The 20185-nt window shown below is 49.8% G+C and overlaps 1 protein-coding gene across 11 annotated transcripts in view; it reads right to left on the reverse strand.

Moving 5' to 3' along the window:
* The window catches only part of Crag (DENN domain-containing protein Crag), an 80148-nt gene that overhangs the window by 36057 nt on the left and 23906 nt on the right, over positions 1 to 20185 (reverse strand). For 10 of the 11 annotated variants that reach the window (XM_077699204.1, XM_077699199.1, XM_077699203.1 and 7 more), the window contains exons 15-24: positions 12267 to 12428; positions 12031 to 12172; positions 11331 to 11518; positions 10590 to 10814; positions 7775 to 7815; positions 6820 to 6964; positions 6032 to 6160; positions 4104 to 4437; positions 2971 to 3120; positions 1192 to 1350 (exon numbers count right to left, since the gene is read on the reverse strand). In XM_077699204.1, coding sequence (XP_077555330.1) covers positions 1192 to 1350; positions 2971 to 3120; positions 4104 to 4437; positions 6032 to 6160; positions 6820 to 6964; positions 7775 to 7815; positions 10590 to 10814; positions 11331 to 11518; positions 12031 to 12172; positions 12267 to 12428 — 1675 coding nt within the window. The remainder of the gene's footprint in view (positions 1 to 1191; positions 1351 to 2970; positions 3121 to 4103; positions 4438 to 6031; positions 6161 to 6819; positions 6965 to 7774; positions 7816 to 10589; positions 10815 to 11330; positions 11519 to 12030; positions 12173 to 12266; positions 12429 to 20185) is intronic. The other variant, XM_077699207.1, reaches the window with a different exon arrangement.

A 20185-nucleotide genomic window follows, 5' to 3' on the forward strand; every position in this document is an offset into this window, starting at 1 on the left:
AAACAATATGGCGGCTGATGGATTGATTTGATTGATTGTAGGGTTTTACGCGCCGACGCAACGCAGGCGATGAGGCGCGCCGTAGTGGAGGGCTCCGGATTAATTTTGACCACCTGGGGATCTTTAACGTGCGCCGAAATCTCGTACACACGGGCGTTTTTGCTTTTCGCCTCCATCAGAAAAGCGGCCGCCGCGGCCGGGAATCGAACCCGCGACCTCGTGCTCAGCAGCGCAACGCCTTAGCCACTGAGTGGCGGCTGATGGAAGCGGCCGCGCGCGATTTACGTTTGAGCGACTAACCTCCCACCATCGCGTTCAAAAGTGTACTGAACAATGTGATATGATTTGGGCTACGTTAGCGCCGCGCATTGAATCAAAAGATTCGCTAATACCCATGTTGTTTATTAGAGTCGAATAAAACGCTTTTTGACGCGTTTTTGCACGCGATTCGTGAGCATCGGTGTTCTGCGGGCGACTTTTTCATGCCCGCGTCGCCGATTCCGCACGCGCGGCAGCTTCTAAGTTCACGCGTCGGTATGACACGTGACGAGCGCGGCAGTGGGAGGAGCCTGACTATTTGCCTCAATGGGGAGGTGCGCTTTTCATGGCGGCAGTTTGAAAGCACTCAGGACAGCCGGCTGGCGCCACCGGAGATGTTTAGGCTTACCACGGTGGCGGATATTTGATTGGCGCTTTCCCTAGCGGCGCGGATGATGCTTTAGAGTGTCGTTTTTTGACCACATTATCAGCTCCTTTCCTGCACAAACGCCTTCGTTTGTGCCTTCAGTGATATCTTAAAGAGCGGTTAGAAGCGGTCGCTGGAGCTACGCGCACCTTTTCGCGGTTGGTGCCGATCGCTTAGCGCCCAGCATGCGGGTGGTATTCGCGGCAGCGTCAGCGCGGCGCATTTTCGCGAGCAGAAAACGCCCCATGTGGTTTTTACACTTGAGACCATAACCATGGGAGCGAAGGTGCAAAGCTGTCCCCACCTCGCAGCACCCCCGATTTCTCGTTTCTCTTGCCGTTACTATCGGTAGACGACGGTTCGATTTCAATTCTAAGTCGACCCCCAAACATTGGATTGTCAAATTTGAAAAAAAAAAAAAAGGGTCAACCTACAATAGTGTAAATACGGTACAGACAGCCCAAAAACACTACAACAGCACCATAAAAGGAGCAAGTAAGGGTTACCTATTGCATCTGTCAGTGAAGATGCGCTTCCAAGAGCTCCAACTGAACCCCGGACCAAGCTGTTCACCCGGTTCCGGAATCGATCCGACTCAGTGAAGTCCAGCTCCTCGAAACGCAGCGTCTGTACCACGCCAACTCTTCTCTGTCTCTGTTGGGCAGCTGTAATGCGGCGCGCGCACTTTGTTTCGCCTTCCAGTTCCCCATGAGGGCACTAAATATGCTCAAATAAGGTCGGCCATGAATATAAGCCAACTCCAAAGTTCAGAATCCACCAGGGGTATGCAAATATTGAAATTTTCTAATACAAATTAAATAAGAATACGACAAAAAACTGTTTTCAAACACTGAATTGAATATCGAATGTGCAGTATTAGAAAGATACAAAACAAGAGGCCACAATAGTTTTATTACCTTTCCGAAATGATTTTTAGATCTGCATTTTAGTATGCTGCAGCAGGTAGTAATATAACTTGCAGTAATGCATGCATTACGAATTATCAAGCAGAATAAAAGATTAACTGCTCAACATGCCCAGAAAGTATGCAATCCCTATGCGCTGTAACATTTACGCCAAAAGAAAAAACACGCAACAGTTGTCACAGCACACGTCGTTTACGAATGCAAGGAATGTGTTTATCATCGCACTAAGGCAACTTTCGCCACGTGTAAGCCACAACATACGGTATGGCTGTGACAAAAGTGCAGCGGCGAAGAGCACATTGCCTGCGCTCAAAAGTGACAGCAAAGTCACAGCGTGGTCTGTAGGCTCAGACGTGCCATCTCACCTCCACGCTAAGCCTTGCTGCAATGCGCCTTTGTTAAACGCGGTCATTGCAAACCGCACATTGGGGCCACCCATCCAAACTCATGTCGTCAAAACTCAAAATAAAAATGATCGGTGAGAGACCTTTGCAGAGCAGCAATCCTTTCACCTGTCACCTGTAGAAAGGGGCATTCTGCAAGGTACTCGCTTAGCTTCCCTTCTTTTTTATCTGGGAGAAGTAGGGGCTCTGCTATCTGCAAGCTTACGTTATCTTTTGCCTACACAAGAAGCACTCACAAGGGCCCGGGGAGCCCCCATACCCGCGGAACCCAACCTTTGCGCCTTGCAAATAACATGCCAGTTTTTGTTGGTGTGTGTGTGCATGCGTGGGTGCGGGTGGGCGCCTAGGTGTTACTGTAGCGGGTAGTACCTTGCTCTGTGGCATTTTTCCCCAATGCGGTGCTGCTGAGGGCCGGGCATCTCTTCGACGCTTTTTTGCCATTACGTCGGTAATAATAGGCACACGCTAGCGCGCTGTTTTGGCTCGCCCTCCGCTGTAACGTGCGCCCGAAATTTTGGCATGTACTTTCCCAGAAAGAAAAAAGATGCGCATTAGAATAAACTCAGAGTATGCTTAGGAGAATGTGTGTCACACATATAATACCTTACTTGCTTGTTTTTTCCATAATACAGTAAAACCTCATTACGAGACACTGTTAAAAGAGACAATTGGTTATAGGAGACACTTGAATGAAAACGTTCTGGTTGGTTTTCCACTGATCGCCATGTTAGCAACTCTGCATACAAGAGACCTTTGTTACACAAGACTTATTATAACCTCACCTCCCACACCCTATTTGAAGTTGCCCTGTCAAACCCTCAGAAGCTTGAAGTAAGCATGCTACACATAAAGGAGACTCCCTTCTTTCCATTCTGCAATGAACGAACCTGCTGCTAGCCCTAGTGAGTGTCACATCACAAATAAGACGTTCCCGCTATTTTGGCCAGACTCGTACCTGCCGTCCTCTCCTTGGCCTGCGCAGCCACCCCGGCCGACAGCTCTTGCCACGAGGCCTTGGATGCCTCCTCCTGGCTGGTGGAGCCGTAGCCAGCGTCCGACTGGCCCCCTGCAGCAGTGTGAACCCGGGGCTTGGTGGCCACCGCATCTACGTCCACCAAAGCCCTGCCCAGTCAGTCTCCCTCGCCAAGGGAATCCGGGGCAGGGTGGTGCTAGCTACTGAGGCAGACTCACACAGGGCTCACACAAGACGCATTGACAATGCCTGCAGCAGACACTCAAAGGCAGTGGCTGCCTGACTAAAATTCCCTGATCTAAACCCTGAAGCCAAGATTTCCAAGAGGCAGGAACTTCATTATTGGGCATGGCGCTACGGCCTACGCGTGAGCAGAGTGCAAAATGGATTTTGAAGGTTGTTTAGTTGAGGGAAGTTCTTTGACTGTGTAGGTTGTACTGATTATTAAGTGGAATCGAATTGTAGGAGAAATAAAAAATAGAGCCCAAACACAGCTGAAATCCTTGGACAACAAAAACAAAGCATCGCCACATCGCCACATTGTCACACACTTTGTGCACTGCACAGGTTTTTGTTTTTTACAGCTGCAGCGCTTGATATTCCGCAACCAGCTGCAGTGGCAACTAAAAACCCTCGATGACCTACAACGGCCAACAAAACTATGGTAACTTAAAACTATGGTAACTTAATTTTTGCCCAAGCTGCACACAAATACTGCACAACTTGCTTGGTGAGCCTAAGGTAAGGAATGCACATAAAGCCCAACTAACTTCTTCATGCGCAAGCAGGGCAAATGCATAGCCAGTTGTCGATACATTTTTACTGACAAGTGAATAGTGGACGCTTAGAATATTCTTTGCTACCTTGTGATATCCGTCTGATTGAGGTACTACTGCTACACACCACTGAGTGCTCGATTCCCTCGGTTTTTGCGTCTTTTTCCTCGGTCACTGTGACATGCAGTGTTAGGTGTGGATGATTGGGCCATTTGGTTAAGACATTGTATTTTGTTGCAGGAACGACACTGGACAAAAGAAGACGCGCCCTGTGCCCTCTCCTCTTTCGTCGAGCGTCCTTCCTGCATATGGTGCAAGGAGAAAGCGGCGGAGGCTGACCGGAGCTGGAGTGGTCGTCGGCCTTGGTGAGCAGCTCGGGCAGCATCTCTGGGGTGACGGGGCCCACCCCTCCCCCCAAGGCGGCCGGGTGGGGCCCTTCCAGCTGCAGGGGTCGCAGGGTCTCCTCGAGGCTGGTGCGGCTGCTGCTGCCCGCACTGCTGGGCGGGGCTGCCCCCCCACCGTCCAGCACTGTAGCGGTGGCAACAGAGGAGGAGGGGGGCACCCCCTGGGAGCGCCTGAGGGCCCGCTTGAACTGCGTCACGGCCAGCACCACGTTGCGCAGCTTAGCCCAGTGGGCACTGTCCCCCGTGGGCCAGGCACACTCCAGCACCGCCTGGGGGGGCAGCAGAGAAGGGACGGGGGTTGAGCTTGCGCAGCAGACATCATCACGCACCTCTTCTCTTACTGGCAGATTCGGCTGCCACCTCGGGAAATACAGTACCTGGCACTGCTGTGGGGTAAACACCGATCACTCCGCTGCCATCCACCACCCTACTTCCAGGCTACACTATCTTTAGAGGCTAGGGAAGCACTAGAATGTGGCCATGATCTCCACTCGCTTCTGAGTGCCCTTGTCAGGCCCCTCTGCCACTAATGCTATGTGATCTTTTCCACCCTCTGGAGTAAAAGCCAGTAATCTATGCACTCTGTTCACTGAGTGAAATTGGGCTCTTGTGCACCAAAGCTACTCAGCCTATGAGGTTTGCCACAATGGAGGCCAGCTACAGACTAATCCAGACCACCGGGGAATCCTAGCGAATGCCGAAATCTAATGGTGCGGTTTGAAATACAACATCAAAACTAGAGCCACTAGATCAGGTTTCACAGTATCAGCACTTTTTTCTCTCATTGTTGGATGCTGCCAACAGCGGCCATTGGTCAAACTGCGTCACAGGACATTTGTTTACCCCGGAAGACCCACGGTGCAGACATTTGGTGCCCCTGTGTTGCTGCGTGTGTTCTTCGATAAATCATGATTTTCGGGGCGCAGTGTAGCTGTATGACACGTCGAGGGCGAGTTTTTAAGCCCCCAGACAGAGCAGCGGTGCCATGCTGCTCTGTACTGGGCTGTTTCAACCGGCCGGAAGGTGGAAATGGCTTCTTCATTCCCGCTGGGAAAGAACAACAGTGGCCTACACAAGCATAGCTTATTTAGTGGCTTTCGGGTAGCCTAGTGCCCCTAAAGAAGCTACGCTACCGTAACCGAGCTTAACCCTGTCGGTCGCACTGGCACGCTGTCTCAAAATCCTCGAAAAGTAAACACAGCTGTCAAGGTTGCCAAGCGGCGCCCGGATCAATTCCGCCCATCAAGGTCAGTTGCAATCGGGTGCATAAAGTTGGCCACCCTGGCGACAGGCACCAAAATGCCTGCCGGTGTGCATCAGTGTTGTTACTCTTCAACGTAACTTATTTAGTGGCTCTAATTGAACCCATGCTACACACCGCAAGCACACTCAGGAGGAATTGCCTGCTGAAGTGAGATGCTGCCTTGGGCCTACGGCTGCAGACCAATTCGGACAACCCGGGTTCTCTAATATGCCCTGATGTCTTCTCACTAACGTGGGTGTCCAGAAAACCTCTCACAATGGCCAGGAATCATACCTATGGCCCCATGCTCAGCCTCGCTACTGATTCAGCTTGGCAAGGGATGAAGCTGCACTCCAGTGGTTTTGCACTGAGCCTAACATGTGTGCAGGCTTCTTGCACACCCTTACAGGCATCACATTTTTGAGGAACCCACTCGGGGAGTTTGAAGTTAACACAGTTAACTTGCTTTTATCACTGATCCCGCTCCAGTGCACCAAAATAAGGCGTTGTTACCCTGACTATCTTGCACGGAACGCCCCGGGGTGTCAAGAAATGCCCCCTTCAAGGCAGAGAAAGCCTTGCCTCTGTCCTTCCCTGTTGGTAGCAGGGTGGTCCCCTACCTTGTTGTAGTAGCCATAGGTGATGGCGTTGGCTTGGACACCATGCTTCTTCATGTCAAACAAGATCTTGACAGCCAGAGCAGGCTGGCCGTACTGGCCACAGAGAAGCATCAGGATGCGGTAGGACACCTGCAAGACATCGTGCCACCACACTCTGAGACAAGTGATGCTGTTTGGAAATTACTGGCGGCGTTAGGTCGGCTCACACCATGCCGAAGGAAATCGGTAGTATTTAGTCTACTTCAATATTCAATATTCTACTTCAGGAATAAATCCTAAGCAAAAAAGAAAAAAAAAAAAAAAAAAAAAAAAGGTGTATCTCAGTGCTGAAGCCCACTCTCCATCATCAAATCGATAACAATTCAAATTGGGGTTTTAACTGCCGAAGCTAACTTGGGTTACAAGTTGCACCACTGTGGAGGGCCACAAACTAATCTGGACCAGCTGGGGAACTTCAACGTACCCCAAAATCTCAACACACAGCCATTTACATTTTCCACCGCCATCCAAAAAGCACCTGCCTCAACAACTTAGCAATTAAGTTGCTATCCCCAAGTTGCCAACTACACCTGGCCAGACACTTGAGATGTGGGAACAATGAACTGGACAAGGTAGCCCTCGATTGTGTATCCTACCGCAATTTTTCCTACATCAGCACGCGGCTGGCCCCCACAAGGTTGCAACAGCTGCCCGAGACGCATCCCAACAGCCCTGAAATTGCAGCTGCCAGCAATAATTTTCTGGCCAGAAAAGTGCCCCGTGCGGACTTAAACCAGACAGGCACCGACCTCATCCGGTGCAGGCAGCTTGAGCAGCTGCATGCGCTGCAGGATCTCATCCGCTACACGCAGGGCCTTAGCCTTGGACGCAAAGGTCTTGCTGTACGCTGGTAGATGCATGAACCACACACTGTAGCTCGTGCCCGCCAGGCACCTGCGAGGAAGGGGTCGACCCACAAACGGCTTGTAGCACAGTGGTGGGCGACAAGCAGACAGCAGGCATTGGCAACACTGTGCTCAGAAAGTCAACCACTCGCAGTTTGTGGCCGTCACTAGGGAAAGACCAAAGTCTGCTCTTGAAGATTCTATAGCCCATAGAAAGGAACAGTCTTGCACCGTTCTGACTTAAAGGCACCATGAAGTCCACATACACGTTTGAAAGAGCTAATCTTTGACAACTCACCCAACTTCACTCTGGCCCTCTTTCAAACCCCGCACCACACAACATCAGCACTGATGTAAAAAGGGGGCAGCACCGAAAACAAAATAATCGCTGCCTAACCGCACACTAGCATTATAGCCGCACCAACAAGCGGAACCAGAAGCGCTGCTAAAACAGTAGTTTCATGTTTACTGGCAGTGAATTTTACCAGCAGCCACCAATCACACAAGCTAGTGTGTTTGTGACATCATAGGGAAGTGCCACAAAGTGAGTAGTGAGTTGTCACCGTTTCAGCTGTCCTTATTATCCAGCTAAGATGCTTGAAGTTTGTATTAACATTGGCACGATTGCAATATTGAACCCAGCTAATACTCTGCATTTATAGTCCTTTCAGTGTGGGAACTAGAAAAAAAAAAAATAAAAGAAACTGTGAGAACACAAATGTCTTGCAAAAATAAAAGACCCTTTGACTCTCAAAATCAACTGCCCCTATTTTTTAGCAACAGCAGGGTCACACGAATTGCACACACATACAAATGCTCTATAAAGCAAAGCAGCACAACCAAGGTCATGCAAGCTTACTTTGCCCAGCTGACAGGACACTCAGCTTGTATCCGGGCCGCCTGCAAATGGGACAGAAGCAACGTTCCTGTTAGCATCTTCATGCAAGCACTGTAAAAATAATGTCCCAGTTAAGTGACAAGAGAACAAACACGGTGCTGAGCTTCTGTTGCAGTCCTTTCTGAAAGTTCTTTGATTGTGTGGTGACAATGAAGGATTGGTGACAATGAAGCAATTTTTATGAACACTCACCAAGTAAGGTGGCCACTTTGAGGATTTAAACAAACCGATCAGATACAGATTCAGCTTGCTTCTTTAAAAGTTCTTTAAACTTACAGAGATTTGCTGCTAGTATCTGTTAACATTAAGTGTACGACTGCTGCAACCCGCAGCCAATGATTATAGTATGCATGTCACCACTAATCTTATAACAAGTCTGTATTCCACACAAACGTTGCATAAAATCTCCTTCTAAGTTCGTGCTATGTGAAAAATTATAATAATAACTGCTTTAAAGTTTGTGTACAAGCTGTACCCTTCAGTCAGAACTTGCTCAAACCTGTTTTGCTGACGTAAAAAAAAGAAAATAGGAAGCCTCATCGAACCGTCTGCGTTTTTGTAGTTTAGAACTTACCAAGACAGATACAGTTACAAACAAATTTCAATACTCCAACGATGTCTTTTACTGATTTCAATTACAAATGAGCCAGCTGAAGGCAACATTTCCTTTAAGTCTCTGTGCCTCAAAAACAGTGCATGCAGATATCGCAGTTAGTTTTGAAGCCTTTCTTTTTAGGGTGGGAAAAATATTTAGAAGCTAGCAGGAATACAGCAGTATCGTTTGATACGTTCCGGAATGTTTCATTTTAATAGTAGCTGTTCCATAGCAAAAGCCCAGTGCAACTACAGCCCTCCCAGCTGAAAACATGCTTTCATAAACTCACTTCCCGTGGATGCATGAAGAATGCAGAAACAAGGCCACTTTTCAAGGCCACAAGATGGTCACTTTTAAAACTGCAACAAAATCCCCTTGCATCGATCTAATAAGCCCATGAAATTTCACTACTGTCTTTTCAGAAGAGCGATAAATGTGACACCTAAGCCCTGCAGCCACGATGATGTGCTCAACTGTACAGTGCATGGTTTGAATAACAATACCCCTGTGATAGCAGTGAGGAACATGAAAAAAAATCATTAAACACTTGTCTGCAATAATTCCACTCCATTAGGAATGAATGAAAGCCCTTGTACTAGTACCTCGTCATGACCATTACCTAAGACATCCTTGCATATCAGACTTCCGGAGGCAACAATGCTTCAATAAATTTGTAAGTTGCTTCAAAGCTGCATTTAGATTTAGAAGCCTCACAGAAATTACCGTATTTACTCGCGTAATCCTCGCACTCGCATAATCCTCGCACCCCTAATGTGAGCCACCAAAACTTGGATTTTTTGGTTCCTCGCATAAACCTCGCACCCCCAACTTTGCAGCGGCGAAAGTTGCCTGCTCGCAAAACCCGCATGGTGCACGCGCTCTCCAACGCGCGCCCTCCCCCGCCGCCTCTCCGTTCGGCGGAGAGCGCTGTTATCCAAGGCCATCCAGGCGCCCTAACAACCCGCATGGCTACTCCCTAACAGGCGCCCTAACACGCTATTCGCACTGTACTTGAGCCGGTTTCGCGCATGTTTCGCGTGCGCGCAACTAGACGGTGTTCGCGCAGCCCGCTGTCGTGTCGCCGCCGTGGTCCCGCCGTTGAGCGGCAGCAGTCAGTGAGACTCGCGTCAGTGGTGGATGGCTCGCTGCCGTTTTGAGAACTTTTTGATCTAATTGTTTTGTGCTTGGTACCGCTTCGCCATGGGGAGGAACGCCAGCTACATTGCCGTTTTCAAATTGATAGCGAAAGAGTACGCGATCGAACACGGCAACCGTGCCGCAGCCAGGCACTTCGGCGTCACCGACTTCAACGTGCGTTACTGGAGTAGGGCACGCACATACGACGACGAGATAGGGCGCGCGCCAGAAAGCAAAGGCGGCAATTTCATGATCGCTGATCGACGGGAGACTGTTTACGTTGTAACTTATAAAATAAAAAGAAATAGCTGCTGTTGGCAACACTGAGCTTACCTATACAAAAAACGACCGCTACATTTAGCGGAATTGGCATAAGGCAAATTGGCAACACTGCGCACCGGATATTTTTTTTTTTTTTTTTTCCCGCATAATTCTCGCACCCCTAACTTTGCATTGACTTTTCCGGAAAAAAAGTGCGAGGATTATGCGAGTAAATACGGTATAAATTTTTTACGTGAAAGAATTGTTAAAACCATTTTTTTAGTATAAGCTCTAGTGTTCTAAACCAAGTCAGTCCCTCTCCTAAAATTCTTCCAAAGCCTCTTTGCTGGTAACCAAAAACTAACCGGATGAACACACAGATGCAATTTGGTTTTTCAGCCCTACCATGCCTTACAGTTTCTGCTTCCTCAGGCCCAAATTACTACAAAGTATCACTTAAATTAACCATGGATCCTGTAACAGTTTCCGTCGCTGGTAACTCCGTTTTGCTATGCTCACCGCAGCATAAGGGTACCGCAGCATAAGTTAAAACCATGCCTTCATGATGGTGACATTGGCACAGGTACGAATAAAAGCTGAAACCTTCCCTGTAGCAGATAATACTGCAAAAAGAGAAAGGCAAAAAGATGGGAGAAAACGGTTTTCAGGGGCAAATATAGCCAATAAAATTTCCCAAGGAAGTTCTCTGTGCCCGACCCTTGGGGAGTGAGCCCGAGAGCAGTTCGTCAGCCCGTCCGGTCGTCCCCCCCGTTCCCTCCTCACCCTGAGGGCGGACTTGACCTCCTGCTTGGTGCGGCGCGCCACGGGGCTGGCCGCGGGCTGGCACTCGGGCACCACCCTTAGGAGGGACATGGCCGGCTGCCGGTGAAACAGGGAGGCGTTGAGGGAGCCAAAGCTGCCAGGGCTCCCGTTGAGGCCCTCCACCAGGGGGGCCTCGGGGGCCGAGATGAACACCGTGTGCTCGTGGCTCTGGAAGGAGCCCGCCGCCTGGGAGGACGGCGTGATAGAGACGACCGACGCTTTACACGTTGGCAGTAAAGATCTGCACTCGCACCACCACGCTGCCCCTGTACTGAGCTTAAGTACAGCAAAGGAGAAGCAGTCTCATCTCCATTCAAGAAGGGATGGGGCGCGGTAGATCTTTGACGCTGCCGTTGAGACCACAGCCACCCCAGCTGCATCTTCGCTCACCTTCGCCACCGTACCGAGATGTCATAATTTATTAGCATTGAGAGCCGACCGCAAAAAAAATGCACTGCAAAGTACAACACTAAAACTTCATCATAACCCAGTTGGAAAGGGAGCTGGAGCTACTTCCTTCAAATTACTGCCAATACCAATTATTTAATCCCAGTTCATTTCCTTATCAGGAGATTCAAGTGTATCCGGGGGAGGGAATGTGCTTTTGGCAGACAGTATGGCAACAGTACGGCGCCGTTAGGTGGGCCTTCGGGTACCCGAGTCATGTACGGCTGTGAGGGCTAGTGCAGCAGAGGAGCACACCTCTAAGAGAAGGTGCTCCGCAGAGTCCCCGGCAGCATCCACCCTGTCCGTGCACTCGTCGAAGAAGGCCAGGCTGACGTCCTTGTCCGAGACGAATGAGCGCTCCTCAATGAAGCGGGTGAACATTTGCGTGTGCATCATGAGCTGGTAGAAACGGTGGTACGTCCGATCACGGCTCTTCAGAAACCCTGCAAGGAAGGGGCGGCAGCGAGGAACAGTTGGTTCACGCATCGCCCAGAGCACTAAGTGGCACGTGACAGTTAAAGAAGGCTTGCCATCTTGGAACTCTCTTTAGGCAGCACTGCAACAGCTATGACCCGGAATATGCTTACTCCGCTAATGTGTACACAGACTTTACACTTGCACTCTGGGTGCTTTGAAATAAACGGCACAATACAAGTGCTACGACAAGGCTTTTACAGTAATCAGGATTATTACAGGTATACTAGCTATACGGCACATTGGGTAAGGCTGATGGTGAGTAGAATGGTCAAGTAAAGCAAAGCGCTTTGAGCATTATAATCAAGATTGATCGGGAGGTCCTTGTGGAACTGTATTGCCTAATACAGCCCCCAACTCGCAATATGATGTCCATTAAAAAGACGCCGGTACACTAGCCCAACATGGAAAAATTCCCAGCCAACATGACACAGCCATGCAATTCCCAAGCATGTTCATCGACATCCCAGGAGGAGCTTACCATTCAAGTCGAAGAGCGAGTTGGGGTCTGTGACCCCTGGCTTTGGAGCTGTGGTGATTGGTCGCAAGTAGGAACCAAAGTCTTTAAGGATCGCTGCCATGAACCTCAAAAATGCTTCCTGAATTTCCAGCTCCAACCGCCGCTGCAGAAAGACACACCACATCAACATCGCCGACGAGGCTAAGACACAGGGGCCCCAGAGAGGAATAGATAAGGTGGCTCCCAGCCATGCGTACCTCCTTCTTGTGAAGCCCTATCTCCCGATCAAAGGGGCCCAAGGCACCGGCCGAAGTCGGGTTCTGAGCTGCGGCCGCTGCCACGCTGGCCGCATTGTTTTCATACAAGCAGACCCTCTCGTACAAGGACTGTAGGTTGGCACGCAACGTCCGGGCTGGCTTCTGTACGAATAAAATGCACTTGTCAGAGCTTCAGCAGTGCCAACCTCAAAAAAAGAAAAAGGAGGTAGAAATGAAAATGCACTGACAATTACTATACTCCCTAAAGCGAATGCAATGCAAACTGCAGTCTTCTCGGTCACAGCGCATATCTGCTGCATCTCAGGAAGTGATCGTATGACCAGTGAACGCACGGCCGCACAGTACTCTGCTGTTATCTTGCACTGCGCCGCCGGCGGCGGCAGCTAGCGTGTTGTTGCAAAACATGTTTGAACATCCCATGCAAATGTCACGCGGTGTTCGAATAAGCCACGCACGAGGGAGCAGTGAGCATATTGTTGCCAATCGTATTTGAACCTCACGTGCAAATGTCATGTGGTTCAGATTAGTGGCGAACGGAACAGCATCTGGGGAAAGTGTCAGGGGGAGGGCGCTCCTTGGCGGCAATGCATGGAGAAAGTGTGAGGGGGAGGCAGTGAGCGAGATAGTGCCATAGCCATGCGTGCCACCCTCCTCCTACGCTTCTCGCTGTTTTCTTCCTGCCTTCACTACTTCACTCGCTCACTCGGTTACGCAGACATAGACAGACGCCGCCACCGCGATCCCCAGGTACTGGCCAACAAAAAACTGCACCCTAAAAACTTCAGCTTGAAGCAGGCTGTACTCAGGGTTCGTACAGGCTTCAAAAGCGAAAATTCAAGGGTTTTCAAGGACTTTCAAGGACCAGAAAACACATTTTCATGGCCCCCATCTAATGTTTTATCTGGGATTATTTATAACTTTTCCAACACAATGCAAAAGTTTTTTATTGCGCAATACCTAAGCACATTAGTGCACATTTAGATAGGTGCTAAAGGGTTCGTAAATGCTCCACCAGCTTTGTTTTATATTAATGGCTGGTATTTACAGGTTTTTCTTTTTTCTTCGTGCTTTTCTGAGGCTGTTTGATTTCAAAACTTGGTTAATGTTGCCTGCATCTCCTGCTTTGTCAGCAAGAGTATCAGCTAAAATTAAATCGAGCAAGAGTTGCTTCAAGGCAGGATGAACTATGTACATGTCCACCATTTGCACGTAAAAGCAAATGTAGATGGAGCATGAGGTACAGCAAACATGCAATGAGCAAGCGTCCACAGACTAGATGCAAGAAAGAGAACAGAAGCTGGCTTTCACTGGATTGTATCGTGATATGGATTGGATTGACAAGTGCCTGCTCCCAATGTTGCCTTATAATAATGAAAATCCACCAAACTTGTAATTTCACGCAATACACTGAAACTTGATTGCCACAATGTTTCTTTACATTTGTTAACACCTAAAATCCATGACAAACACTTTAAATTCTTGTGAAAAGACAGGGCCATTGATTCTCTCCAGAAAAATCAAGGGTTTTCAAGGACCATTTAAAAATTCCAGTACTTTCCAGGCCTTGAAATTGACACTTCTACATTCAAGGGTTTTCAAGGTTTTCAAGGACCTCTGCGAACACTGTGTACTGTTCTAATGCAAGAAAACTTGAAGCTGTGCACCATGAAGGTCTTTCATTTTACACAAGTACTTAGTGGGTCTGCAAGACCTTTATTGTGAACCGAGACCATTCATTCAGGCATAAGAAAAAAAAGGTAAGACAACAGCTGCAAATTGCAGTATTGCTGGTTTTCCTGCGTGAACATGGCATGCTTGCGCGAAGTCAATTATCAGGTCAATTAAGGAGTTCCCCAGTAAATATATGAATTGCAAGCAGCTGCAGCTCACCTATTAGTGCACTGATTTGTATGTGGATTGCAGTAACCTTCGTACAGGAGTAAATGTTGTGCAAAAATGCTTGCAACTGCACCCCCAATTTTTAAATGGACCTTGGCTGGCTCAGTTCAAAAGATTCCTCCCTTAACTCTTTCGCTACCGCCGGAAAATTGACTCATTTTTAGGGGTCCAAGAAAACATCTTTTTCCTGCTAAAAAAATTGGTTAGGCACTAATTACAGGAACACAAAATGCAGATTATTTAACGGCCTTTCCAATAACACCAGTTTTTAAAATGTTTTTATATATCATAGTTGTGAAAAAAAGATATCAAAATCAAAATTTTTGTCAAGTTGTCGAAAAAAATGATAAGAAGGAGTTGTGTATATCAAACCACCGGTAGTAGAAAAAAATTAGAATATACATTTTGTAGGGAAACATTTCAAAAACATGTCCTAGAAAAACACGCCCTAGACTTGCGCGGAACAGTTTGTCAGATATAAAAAAAGATGTTAGCACGCACGGTGCTCGTGTCATGCGGTGAAGCCCAACCTCCAATTCAAAATGTGCAATGTCGGGTGGTTCGTTGGAATAAATCTGGCGGTTTGACACTATCAGAGGCACCAATTTGCCCCCACATAACGTAAAAACATCGCGTCAATGACTGACTTTGCATTTACAACGAGCACAATATTTGGGACAAGCACACGATGTGGAAAAAAACATGCATGAAGTTGAAAACAGAACGCCGTGGTTGATGCTTGTTGACGTTCACAGTCAGTTATCTCTCAAAACATAAAGCTGTGCTTTATTATCATCTTCTTACTCGCAATTGTAGCCTTGCTCGCAAAAATGAGCTACGATGCACTAGAATCGAGCCCTGCGATCTTTGGCCGAGTAGCAGTTGCGCGATGAAAAAGATCAGCACAACGAGCTTCCTCTATTGCAGCGCCACCTGACAGTTTTCAAATGAAACAGTACAAAAACTTATCAGAGACTCCATCCGAATAGACAGTTCAACTAAGCAGCAACATTAGACACACGGATATACCCTCGCATGAAAACGAAACTGGAAGGCGAACAGCTGGCAGTGTAAGGCCGGTTTGAAGCGCTGTCCTCAGCAGAAGAGATACCTGGCGGCCGGGTGTGATCTTTTGACTTGCATCTGAAGTTCTTATCGCAGAAATCGGGTTAGGGTGGGGGGAAATCAGGAGCGGCGTGCTTTGTTTGAGGATCAGTCGCGGACGCTCCAGGCACCATGGCAGGTAGCCTTGAAGTTGGGTAACTGCGTAGTAGCGCTAAATATGAATTTTACGATGCAGAAACGAAACCGAAACTGTTGTAAACTGTTCGCGAATGGTCCTGTGGTAAGTAACTACCACAGAACTTAGAACAACGTGAGCAAAGGCAATAAAACTGCCTAAAATCATAAAGTAGCTTTGCAACCAGGCACTGCTTGACATTTTCAGCCGATTTCTGGGATTATTACCGCCAGAGCGCGAACCTGACGATTGAAAATCGTTTGCTGGTTCACCATTCACGCCCTGATAGCAAAAAACAAACGCTGGTGCAGAGTAATTACGAGTGGCACGCACTCTTCGTTTGTAGCAGTGATGCGCGATGACCACGCCCTTTTTCCACACCCAGGTGATTCAAAAGCGTGTCAAAAATCACGTTTCCATTGCAAAAATGTAGGGATGGGCGAATATAGATTTTGAGGTTCGAAGCGAATTCGAAGCGAATAGTGATTTGGTTGAATAATTTTGAATCGAATAGTTCGAATAGTACACATTGCAAATCACAAAGACAAATGAGCAACTTGTGACCTGACTAATGTACACAATTTTTTCTAATAATTAGAACTCACGTAGGCACAGCATTGTGTAAAACTATTACCAGTTGAACATTTATTGCAAAATCTTACACACAGCTTTCCTTTGCTGTATTCACAAGTTTTCATGAAGAAATGCCTGTTGCGCCACATGCTCTAGGTGCAGCAGTTTCCGCCGGCTGCTCATTCACAAGTTTAAGCACCACCTAGAAACTCGCAGAGTTAAGCGCCGCCTAGAAGCTCCGCTAAAAAAAGAAGTATTGTAGCCACTAGTATCCTCGGCCGTAGCCAAGCAAAGCGCGGGTCTATTCGATTCAGCCTGCACCTCTTGAACCAGTTCACAGCGGTGCAAAGTGGGTTCCGCCATCGGCGGAACCAGCCCTGCACTTTTTTCGTCTGCTTCTGCACCTCCTCGGCAGGAAGTGCAGGCGAAGCCATGAACTCGTCCTGCACCCGTCGGCACCACCGGTGAATCGAACGGCGCGGTTCAGGTGCCGCGAGCTGCACCACTGAAACGAACGGCGAAGTGCCGCACCGCCTGAACTGGTTCACGTGGTGCAGGTGAAACGAATAGACCCCGCAAGTGGCTGGCCGCCATTTTGAATAGGCTCGCTTAGTGCGGCGTACTGCCGCACTGAGCGAGCCTATTCAAAATGGCGGCATGCCTATTCAAAATGGCGGCCTGTACAAGTCTGCTGGCTTGGTGCCGCTATGTTCAGAGCGGTGTCGTTTCAGTGCCGCCTTTTTTTTTATCCTAAAGTGTGCTGGTGGCCGAGGGCTTCGTCGAACCTCTAGGCAAGGCAGCAACTCGGCAGTGCCGGCACTGATAACAGAAATGTCCGCGTTGGTGGGTCTTGAGCCAAGCCTGGGGTAACTCTCGGAAAGCTTGACCGAAAGGCTTGGCTTTTAGCTGCCTATTCGGGAGCATCGAATAATTCGAAAATATCGAATACCTGCATTCGGATCGAAGCGAATAACGAATAGAGAGCTATTCGATCGAATATTCGACAATACCGAATATTTGCCCATCCCTACAAAAATGAAAACAATACTGATTTTGAAAGGCCTGTGGGCCTACTGGGTCTGGCTACGGGACAACAAACGACCCCGGCTAGCCTCGTTAGAGACGTTGAGCGACGATGTCAGCTCGACGCCCGGAAATGACCCATCCAAAATGCCCCAGAGAGGTACGCGGCGTCCACAAGGGAGACGCCGCGACGGGTTCGACTCACCGACACAGGCGACGACAGGCTCCAAAGGGCCAGGACGAACCATGGGGTTTATTGGCCGAGTCGTACAGTGCATAATAACGCCAAGACCGGGTTAAGAACTACACTGTACCGACACGCGTCCGATCGGGGCCAAACAGCGCCCGACCGGCCGGCGCGGCGGGGAGGAGACGAGCCGGCCGGGGGCATGGAGCGCCCCGGTATCCGACTCCCTTCTCCTGGACGTGGGGCGGCGAGGGTGCGATACTGCCGCGAACCATACATTGGGTTTGTTTATTTGTGTTTTGCTTTTACCGCCCGGCTGCGCCGGTCTTGTTATCTCTGCGCCAAGGGAAGCGCGTGTTCCATTCTTTCTTTCTGTGCCGCATGTGTTATCTGTTGTGATAGGGAGAGCATTCCGATCTTACGTGAACAGCCCAGAATAATCTTCTTGGATCTACTATGTTCTCGATGCGAATCGACGTTTCGAGAACCACGCGCGCCGAAAGATAAAAAGCCTGCAGTGCGGACGCCGGGGCATTCGATTCTGCGACGCTCGCTGACGCAAGTCACTTTGTTGACCGCTGCTTCGCCGCCTCTGTATTCTTTTGAGTTGTTAGGGGAGCACAAGTTCGCTCCAATAAACTTGTTTCTCCTGCAAGACAACTGCGTCGTCCTTGTCTTCGTGACATCTGGTGGAGGTGCGGGGTACGCACCCTTCATGCCCACTGCAGCCTCGGGAAGCCGCCAAGCCAGTCCAACAAGAGCCAGCCTCCGCCTGCAAGGTTTACCACCCGAGTTCGGTTTGATGCCAGAAGGGCCAAAGAGAAGGAACGCTGCAACCAACACCATGGTACAAGAAACAACGTCGCCAATCATGCTGCAGCAGCCCCGGGAACCGCCATCGTTCCGGGGAGCCCCCGCTGAAGATCCAGAGGAATGGTTGGAGAAGCTGGAGCGCGTGCGGATCTTCAACAGGTGGGACGATGAAGAAACCTTCCGGCATGTTTTCTTTTACTTGGAGGATGCAGCCCGAACTTGGTTTGAAAACCACGAGAGTGCCTTGACCGACTGGACGCAATTCAAAAGCGAGTTCCTTAAGACCTTCACGACCGTGGTGAGAAAAGAACGAGCTGCGATTTTACTGGAAACTCGAACGCAACACCCGAACGAAGGAGTCGTAATCTTCGTCGAGGAAATGAAGCGACTTTTCCGCCGTGCGGACCCTGGAATGACGGAAGAAAAGAAACTACGGTTTCTGATGCGAGGTGTGAAGCAAGAGCTCTTTGCGTGCCTTGTTCGCAACCCCCCCAAGACCGTGTCCGAATTCGCGTCTGAGGCCGCCGCGATGGAGAAGACGCTCGAAATCCGAACGAGGCAGTACGACCGCCCGATCAATGCGCTGGTTTCGGAGACGCTTGGTGCCAGCGCTATCAACTCCGACTCACTACGCGACACTATCCGCGAAATAGTGAGGGAGGAGCTGCGGAAACTGCTCCCGACGCCGCCGCAACCACAAGTCGCTTCTCTTACCGACGTCATTAGAGAAGAAGTGCAGCAAGCGCTGGGAACTTCAACGACGCCAGTAGCACCTCGCGAGCCGCAAGCCATGACCTACGCGGCTGCTGTACATCGCCCTCGCCCACCTGCACCCTATCGTCACGAGGCTCCGTACCGTCGTCCCCTCTCGCCGGCCCGACCACCTGCGGCGCAACTCCCTGCCCCAAGGAAGACCGACGTGTGGCGAACGTCCGACAATCGTCCGCTGTGCTACCACTGCGGAGAGGCCGACCACGTCTACCGTCGCTGCCCCTACAGGAGGCTCGGTTTGCGAGGGTTCTCCGTCGACGCACCCCGCCCCCGAACTGGCCAGCGCCCATCGGAGATCGAAGAGTACCTGTCCAATACCAGCCGTCGACCAGCCCGTTTCAACCGTTCGCCGTCACCCTACCCATACCAGTCGCCGAACCGCCGTAGCAATGCTGAGTTCTCACGTGGAAGGTCCCCCAGCCCACGCGGGGGAAACTAAAAGCAGCAACTTCTGGAGGTAAAGTTGCACGATCGCGGAAAAATGAAAACCCTCCAACGACGCAACGACTCGCGGAAGACAGTGACTCACAACATGCCCTCATCCCGACGACCCGACACAGACCTGACGAGACTCCCGTACACGACGACAGCTATACGCCGCGACGCGCACCCGATTGGACCCAGACGTCCGTTGAGAAGACGACGACAACGACGATGCACAGTGCCCGACCGTCAACACGTACAAGCAGAGATACGACGCCCCGACGAACCCGGAACTCGAGGAAGACTGCATCTGACGTCAAGGTGTCCATCGACGGCTTTGACGTAGTCGCCCTCGTAGACACGGGAGCTGACTATTCGGTAATGAGCGGACCATTTGCGTCTAAACTGAAGAAAGTTATGACCAGATGGGACGGTCCGCACATACGCACAGCAGGAGGCCACCTCGTGACGCCAAGTGGAACGTGCACATCGCGCGTCACCATAGACGGCACAACGTACCCTGCGGCGTTCGTCATTCTGCCTAACTGCTCCCGCGACGTAATTCTTGGAATGGACTTTTTGATGGACAACGGTGCAATAATCGATCTGCAGACCAAGTCAATAACTTTTTCCCCCAATCACTCCATGACGCCGGAACCGAACCCCGAACGACGTGCTGCTGTAAGGATTGCCGATGATCATGTCACCCTGCCACCCCGCGCAAGCTTGATGGTCGCAGTCTACTGTGAAGATGCTGCTCCTGACGTCGACGCTATCGTAGACACCGATCAAAGGGTGCTTCTCAACCGTGGTGTGTCGGTCGCAAGAGGCATTGCGCGCTTCAAGGAACACCAATCCCACATTTTGGTTACGAATTTCACCGAGGAGTACCAGCATTTAAACAAGGGCGCGGCAATTGCATTCCTCGAAGAAGCGCAAGAAGCAAGTGACGTGATCGCGGTCGCCGAC

The sequence above is a fragment of the Haemaphysalis longicornis genome, unplaced genomic scaffold (genome assembly GCF_048455015.1).
Source record: "Haemaphysalis longicornis isolate Haplotype H1 unplaced genomic scaffold, Haemaphysalis longicornis Haplotype H1 scaffold_2, whole genome shotgun sequence".
Classification (NCBI taxonomy): Eukaryota; Metazoa; Arthropoda; class Arachnida; order Ixodida; family Ixodidae; genus Haemaphysalis; species Haemaphysalis longicornis.